Source organism: Gavialis gangeticus, unplaced genomic scaffold (assembly GCF_001723915.1).
Source record: "Gavialis gangeticus isolate Ggan-Ray unplaced genomic scaffold, GavGan_comp1, whole genome shotgun sequence".
Classification (NCBI taxonomy): domain Eukaryota; kingdom Metazoa; phylum Chordata; order Crocodylia; family Gavialidae; genus Gavialis; species Gavialis gangeticus.
In genome coordinates, this window is record NW_017729017.1 from 6867857 (window position 1) to 6876797 (window position 8941).

The 8941-nt window shown below is 38.8% G+C and overlaps 1 protein-coding gene across 2 annotated transcripts in view; it reads right to left on the reverse strand.

Moving 5' to 3' along the window:
• Positions 1-3245: 3245 nt before the first annotated feature.
• The window catches only part of LOC109294629 (chromodomain-helicase-DNA-binding protein 6-like), a 13777-nt gene continuing 8081 nt past the window's right edge, over positions 3246-8941 (reverse strand). For both annotated transcript variants that reach the window (XM_019513087.1, XM_019513086.1), the window contains one exon: positions 3246-6888. In XM_019513087.1, the coding sequence (XP_019368632.1) occupies positions 6001-6888 (888 nt within the window). In that variant the 3' untranslated portion in view covers positions 3246-6000. The remainder of the gene's footprint in view (positions 6889-8941) is intronic.

Consider the following 8941-nt stretch of genomic DNA (forward strand, 5'->3'; position numbering starts at 1 on the left):
GATGCTTGCTACAGCACTGGGTGTTCTCCCCAAGCTGGTGCTCGGGGGCCGTAGCCCCCTACCACCCCCTGTCGGTATGTCACTGTATGTATATTAAAAAGTTATTTTGTGTCATGATCTTGTATTGTGCACAGCTATGCATGTGCACAGCTTAGAGGGGATGCTGGTGCAGGGCTAGCCAGCAGGCAGCCCCTGCATTGCAACACCCTCATGCCCCAGCCAGCTGCATCAATGTCTACACGTGCTGCTGCAGAGTAAAAAACTCCACAGCAGGATACTACTTGTACTTACAAGTATGATCTTGCTACGGAATTAATTAGTTTACTCCAGCTGGATTGCCCTGCACACAAGGACATCAAGATATTTACTGCAGAGCTAATTAGGCAATTGCAGTATACGTCTCTTGTAGACACACTCTTAATGTCACTTTAAGGAAAGATATCATTTAGCAGACAGTATTTCAGCACTAGGTGTCTTTAACAACATTTCTGAATCTATGAAATGTTTATAGATTCATATATGCTAGAGTTGGAAGGAACCTCAGCAGATCATCAAGTCCGACCCCCTGCCCTGGGCAGGAAAGCATGCTGGGGTTAGATGACCTATCCGGCCTTCTCTTAAAGACCCCCAAGGTAGAGGAGAGCACCACCTCCCTTGGAAGTCTGTTCCAAATTCTGGCCACCCTTACCATGAGTAAGTCCTTCCTGATGTCCAGCCTAAATATACTCTGTCAGTTTGTGACCATTGTTCCTTGTTACCCCAGGAGGTACCCCGGTGAACAGGGCATCTCCTGTTCCTTGCTTCCCCCCTCCAACGAATATGTAGGCGGCCACAAGATCACCTCTCAGCCTTCTCTTGCGGAGGTTCAAGATATCTGGTTCCCTTAGTCTCTTTGCACAAGGCTTGGTCTGCAAACCCTTAACCATGAGTGGCCCTCCTCTGGACCCTCTTGAGGTTATTCACATCCTTCTTAAAGTACCATGCCCAAAACTGGACACAGTACTCCAACTGTGGTCTGACCAATGCTACGAAGAGGAGAAGTATCACCTCCTTGGATCTGTTCGTCATGCATCTGCTAATGCATGTTAAAGTGCAGTTAGCTTTGCTGATGATTTCGTCACACTGATGGCTCATGTTCATCTTGAAGTCCGCTATGACTCCGAGATCCCTTTCCGCTTCTGTGCTACTGAGAGGGTCATTCCTCAGCCAGTAAGTGTGCTGGATATTTTTACGCCCTAGGTGCAGCACTCTGTATGTGTCCTTGTAACACTCTGCATTTCTCCTTCTTTAAGTGCTCTTAAAATGTAAGGTACTACATAAATGTAAGGTATCTTTCTATTCTATGTCATATCAGAATTCTCATGTGTTTATTTTTTGTGAATATGAAGATAGATATACATAAATCCTGACAATATCCATGAAAGACAAATGTGTAAAGTTCCTGCTTCTCTATGAGCAGGATTCAGGCTTTAACTTGGGGAGCAATGGTACTTATGCACTGCAAAATATATTTAAAGAAAGATCTGGACAGGACAACACCTGAACTTTGTTTGAGATGCACATATTAACATCTTGTGAAATGGCAAAGGTTCACAACTAATCTGCATAATATGAAGCTGATTGCAGATACTGTACCTCCACCTACAAAGCAGAGGCTCAGCAACATACTGGTTTTCCTGCTTACATGTATATGGTATAAACAAATAATTCACCAGTGGCATAACTAGGGGGAACATTAAGAGCAACTGCCCTGGGCATTGACTGGGGTAGGGAGGGACAGGGGGAGGAGAAGACAAAAAAATGTGGTTGATGCTGGTAGCTGCACATTCATGATTGCAAAATGGAAGTTACCACTTTGCTTTGTCCCAGATGCTTGGCCATGTCCCTAACACTGCTGTAATTCACTTAACTGCATAATACAATAACAGGCATAAGGTTTTGCCTACTGTTTACATTATAACAAGTTTTGGTTATCTTCATATCAGTTAAGTGCATAAGATACTCATATGAGTAGCATCTTTTAGCTCTGCTATCTACTTTGTAACTTAATTGTACTTCAGTTAACTGACCTTAACTGAGTACTAACTATAATTGTAATGGCCTACTTCAGGAGTTGGCTACTTACGGCATGGGTGCTGCGTCAAGCCTGCAGATACATTTGATCTGGCTCACAGATGTGGACTTCAGTAATATCTGATGGTTGGGGGCCTTCGGCAACAGGCATTCAGTAGCAGGCATTTTCCCTAGGCCTGCCATGGCAGAAGCAGTGGTGTGGGCAATTTCCCCATGCTGCTGCAGGGAAAAGTGAACCAGTACCTGGGTACTACTACCTGCCTCTGACACAAACTGAGTAATTTAAGCCCTCAGCCTAAAGGGATTGCAGACGGTAGTCTAAGTGTACTCCACTTAACTGTGCTGGAAACCGCCGAAGGAAAGCAGTTCTTGCAGGGATGCTATTAAACTAGTCAGTATGCAGGCTAGTTCCCCTCATTTTCAAGACTTCTAATAGCAGCCCAAAACTGATTATTGAAAGGGAAATGAAAATGAAAAGAGCTTGTCAGTTTCAAGTCTGAAACTGACAGCACTGTACTCTTTATGAATGCTTATATTAAATTCAGGTAAATGCAAAGCCCTTCTAAGGCTTGAAGCAATGCCCTTCAGTAGAGTATACCCTGCACACTTTATGTAACACTGTAACAAACATTGCATTCCATCTTATGCCTAAACTAATTGGCTTCTGATACCTGAAATTACTCTGGGTCACAATTCGAAAGATGAAGATAAATGAATGTTGTATTGTGAAACTCCATTTGATGCATGTTTCTGTTTATCTACCTAGCCACTTGTAAAATGGAATTGATACCTATTTTTCTGAAGCATGCAATCCTTAGATTGAATATTATTAAAAGCATTTATTTGGCACCTACTAGCATGGTACAAGTTTTAAATGGAGACATTCAACATCTCAGTAAAAGATACCAAATACCCTCTCCTTTTCTGTGGAAAGATGCTGTGTAAGTGCAAAGGTTTATTACTGGTTCTCCTGGATTTTATCACTAGTTTTCTAGCCTTCCACTATTTTTAATGAAGAACCTAAGCATAGTTGCCACTGAGCTAGTTGCATTTAAACCCGTCATGTAACTTAGACTGCTTCATTACATTAGTTCTTCAAGAACGTGGGGAGTTAAAGTGTGAAAAATTATACTGAAAGCAGCAAAGGCTGATGGATACAGCTGAGGTCTTAGTCTGGTAAACTAGTTCAGTTTATTTAAAAATGTGTGGATCAATTGCAATTTGTCATCCCCCAGAGTAAATAATGCACAACCCCTTGGCTCACATGAGGAGCAACCTTAGAGAGAGGGATGTTATGTATACAATAGCTTTTGATATTGTTCATGCTGAGAAAAAGGCAAGTAACGTTTAAGCACTGAGTCAAGTGAATTAAACATTCACATGTATTTGCTGAAAAAATTATATACATCTGTAGCAAGGCTCTGCCAAGTTTGAAAGATAAGCATAATCTAGTCACTAAATTAAAAAAATAAAAATCTGACTTTTAAATCTTTTGCTTTTTAACCATGTTCAGGATCACAGACAATTACTTTTTTAGCACATTTGGTGAAGAACGTATGTTTGTGTGAGTGCCAATGAAAACTGGTGAAAATTTGGCATCTTTTCTGTGTATGACAGAAAGTAATAAGAAGCAACTTATGCCTTATAGTGTAAATAAATCACAGAGTATCTCTATCAGATTGCAAAAAGGGCCACACACAATAGCAGTCAAAAAGAAGCCTAAACACCCAGAGATTTAAGATACACATTTGATAAGTAAGAACAAGTAAAGAGCATGCTGGCTAGTTAAAAACATTTCATTTGCAATCCCGTTCCTTACGAGTGAAACCCTGGAAAAATAACCATCCCATACATGAAATGGACTCCGCAGAGATTTCTATATCCATTCACAGTAAGGCTTTGAAGATATATAAGTTTTATAGCTTGTGTATTTTAAGAATTTAGGGCAAATACATGTTCTTCTACTGAATAAAAAGAAAGTTAGTACTTAAAAGGTTCAAAAATATATCAAGTGATTTTTTTACATAAATAAATTATATTGATTTTGGATTTGACAGCTGAAAAAAACCTTTCTGCTTCCACTGGAGGCAAAACTGAACAAATGTTAGTTAAATAGCGATAGCAGCATTTCTAAGAAATCCGTCAATAGCAATACAGTATCTATGCTACAAGAGTGTTATTAAATAGAATAAGATTTAATTCTCTGGGGTTCTTTTTGCATTATGATTGGTTACATATTTTTAAAGAATGCTTCCAATCCAATAAAATGGGAATAAATTCCTTGAAGATATAAACGTGGCTTGCTGTTAGGCCATGGGTAACAGACTTCTTTGAGATGCTAATTTTATCACGTACATAATTTATAATCCCAAATGTATAAAAGACAATGACAAAAAGCATCATAAATAAATAATGCAAACTGAAATAGTTATGTCAAAACATTTGGACCATTAGATAAATTAGCAAAACTGTAACAGAAAATAAGTAAAAAATACAGTAAATAGTGACAACCAAATGTGAAACAGATTACTAGCATGCTTTCAACACCCTCAATTAGTCTGCCATCTCATTGCTGCACCACTATATGTTTATTTCAAGTCACAAACCATGAGCTGCAAATAAGAACAAGCCCAAGCGGAAGAAAAATTAAATAGGAGTGAGGAGAAAGAGAACTAACAAGAGTAGAACTTTGGGAGGTTGATAGCATGAAAAAAATTGTTAATTTAAAATGCATACTCCAGAAATATTTACCAATAGGAATATTAGGAAACACTGTTTAACAGCAAATAGAGAGGAATGGAAAGAAGAAACCGAAGTATGCTCTTCACAGTCTAACTCTAAAAGGAGGAGAATAAGCTCACACTTTGAAAAACCTCAACAGTCCTTTTCAAAGACATTCAAAAATGTAAAGCTGGTCTACAGCTCCCCACTCCCCCTTGTTTTCTGACGACATTATTTCTGGGAAAGGTAGGAGAAATATTAAATGTTAAAAGAAAAAAACAGAGCCTCAGTGTTCATACAGGAACATTAAAATCAGAGTGACCTCTTCATAGCTGAAACAATAACTTTACATGCCATAAATGAGAACTAAATATTAGCAGAATGGTGAAGTAACTGGTAGCGATAGGTGCATTAACTGCAATAAAAGACATGCAAATATGCAAAAACTTCTCAGCTCAAGCTGAAAAAGTTTTTGTAACGAACAGGGAAAGGGTAATTGAAATTCCACTTAACATAAAACCAAACTTTGGTTTTAAAAAAATATAGAATAATGTCTAAGTAATATTTTCTTTTGTTGTAGTTTCTCTCCCAAACTTTGTGGGGCAAGGGAAAGAAATTATATCATTACCAGTTATGCTTTTTTAAAAAAGAAATCAATATATGGATTTTCAAACATTAGTTATATACTTCTGTCTATCTACTATTCTAGTAACGAGGGTAAAATACAGAAATACTTTAAACCAAAATACACATTAGTAGCACTTATTATAACTGTGCTTTTTACCCCCCAATACAAGGTTTTTCATTCAGAGTCACTCTAAAAAGGAATGCCCTTGTCTGCATTTAGATCAAGAGATAAGGACTTTTGCTCTTTTTGCTTCTTCTTCTTCTCAAATAAGTCAGCAATTTGGAGGCCTGACCAAGTACTGGAATTATTATTGTTGTCTGGGATAAACAACTGAACACAAATTCCATGCCTCCAATCCTACCTAAACAACACTGTTTATCTAATAAAGTGGCAAGACCCTGCAACTATTAACATATGTTATGTCACCATAGTTTTTTTACAGGGAGTTAGGTAGATAATATTTACTCATGGAAACACAGGTTTTATGAAGGTGAAGTGGGGGCAAGAGGGTAAGTAACAAATATTTATGGGATAAGAAACTTACAAGCCACAATCTTTTTCTTAATGAAACAAAAGTTCTAATTTGTATTAATTTCTCTTGACTCCATCTCTTCCGCTGGTACATCATGTTCTTTCTCTGTTGACAAAGGTGGTGTTTGCTCTATACAGTTTTGACTGTTTGTTGTTTCTTTTTCAGAGAGCGCAACAGTTTCTTGTTCTGGATTTGCTGATTCCCCTTTAGTTTTCTTCCTCTTCCGCTTCTGGCTTTCTAGGTTTGTCACCTCAGAAAGTCTGGTTTGCTGTATACCTGGCAATGCCATGCCAATACTGGGTGAAAGAAACATTGATGGATAGATCAGTCCAGGGGACATTCCTGGTATAAGAAATGGATTAAAAGCTACAGGACTACTGGTTGTTATTGCAGATTCTGTCTGATCAGAAAATGAACTAGGACCAGGCTTGTCTTCAGAAAGAGTTTCTTTTTTCACATTTTGGCTACTCTGTTTGTCCTCAGTAGCTTTTTCTGCATTTGATGTACCATTTTTTGTGCTTGTGAACAAACTTGGAGCAGTTGAAGTACAAGTAGTTGTCATTGGTGGGTTGAGAAGCCCTCCAACACCAAACATCTGTGGTACACTAGCCATACCTGGCAACATCATAGGCAACATACTCAGAGTGCTTTTGACATCCTCACCAGCAGACACTGCTGCAAATCCAGCAGGAAACCCCACCAGACCAGTTAAAGGGATGCTTTGCATGTTTCTCATGTTCTGAAGTCCAACTACATCCATTCCAGCAATAAGTCCATTCATGAATAATGGTCCCATTCCTGAAGAAGAATCTGCTATAACACCAGGGGCTTTAATCAATTCACTTCTGGGCCTCCTTCCTCTCCGGCGAGGCCCAGTGTCTCGGAGCACAGGCTCAGTTAGGATACGATTAAACTTGCTTTCTGGTAAGAATCCCTGAAAATGAAACAAAGAAAACAAAGATACCTAAGAGTTATTACCTCTAAGAAAGCTCAGCTTGTTGTCATATGCTTATATCTGTGTTGCTGATGGTATCAACATACAAACACCTGTCCGTATGATTCTGAATATGGGTTTGAGAGGATCAAGAATTGTCATCAATGGGATGCTGCTAGTGCAAAACATCCCCCCACCCTCATCCTAGTATGATGCAGCCAGAGTGTCAGAAACCTCCTGGGGAGATGAAGAAATATTTTTCATCCAACACAGAGAGTAAAATTCCTGTTTTTCATGAGCATGTACTTTCATGCTGAGAACTGACATTCTTCATGAGAGGCAGCTCAATCCAAGAGCTCCAATACCAGAAGAAAAAGTTTACTTTTTCAATTTTAAGGCCAACTTAGAGCTATACATAAGAGCAAAGCTACAAAAGATGCACATGGAAACAGCGTACATGCATATTGTGTGGTTCTCACCCTTTATAGCTTTAACTATAGCTTTACGGTCAATAAGGCACTTTTGGACACCTAGACATAATGGATGTGTACACAGATACTAACTTTCTGACAGTTCAGCCAACTTAATTTCTTTAAGTCAACTTACCTGTCAGAGTATACATACATATGTGGAGAAGAGTTAACTTAAATGTGGCACAAGATAATATACCTCCAAGACGTATGATCTTGAGTTGCATTAGTTAAGTTGACTTAGCTCATAAGATGGCTACCACCATGTCAAGGAGCCGTACATGTGTATGCTCCAATGTGACTTAGCAATTAGTTGACATAGTTAAGTTACCTTATTTTAAGTCAACTTTGGACATGTGTAGACACCCAACAATACCAAACACACACTGCTGTGACTGCATCTATTTAAATTAGAAAAAAAAATAAAATCTATAGTGTAGTATTAGACATGTCATCCACCACTTGTATCACAAACCTTTTAATATCTTCCTCTTATATTGTTCTGATTTTTATTGTTTAAAATAGCAAATGGGTTTGAAATAATGGCTTTTCATGTATAAAACATTTTGCTTTGAGACTTAATCTGTAGGAGCTCATACAATGCATTTGTCCTGTGAACTGGATAAAAATATATTGTAAGTTTACATACCACAACTACTGAACAAAAAACATAGTTTTTCTACTCTGCCTCCAAATGTGCATGTGAAAATCTGTACAGGCATATATGTACACCTGGACTTTGCAGGTACAGAGACCAGCTTGTGCTAACATTTGCTCCTTCCCTTTTAATAGTTTAACATCTGTGTGCATGCAAGTGTAATAATTACTAATATGTACTCACAAAAAGCATGGTACCAATGGGGCTTGGGGGAAAATGCTAACAAACATGCAAGTGTTAAAGATGCATACTAACAGTGAGTGGGGCATACATGCAGGCATCAGTGAAACTGCCTGTCAAAAGTGTACACAAAAAACTATCAAATCTGAAGTCAACATAATGGCTTGTGCAAGACAGAGGTTGGACTGGATGCTTACTACCTTGGCTGGTGGAGCTAGCATCATTCTGGATATGCAGTGCTCTATTTCTTGAGGAAATGGAATAATCTGTTGCTTTCCAGTGTCAATTAAAAGCAACTTGTAGAGCAGACAAACCTTCAGACTGACCAGTATCTCCTCCCACCCCCTTAGTCCAGCATGAATATCATGCACAACTCTACAAGCAAGAAGATGGTGAGTAAAAGCAAGAGGTCCAAGGGACAAGCCATGTGCAAACAGACTGACCCTGACTAACCATCAGATGAATGTCTTTGCCATCTCTGTCCAAGAGAGGTATGAGCTACTAGGAGCTCTCACCCATGTCAGTCTTGTGCTCATTACAGTAGTCACTCACTTTAGGGATGGGAAAAAATAGGCGACAAATTTTGAGAAAGGTTCCCTTGCTACACTGAAGCCTTAAGGCACTGAGACCTGCAAATGAGGGACTTGCACACAGAGTTTACAGGAATCGATTTAGAGGCTGGGCTGAGGTAACTTTGATCATGTGATCCATTAGGTTACACCTATACGTTCCTTGTACCATAACC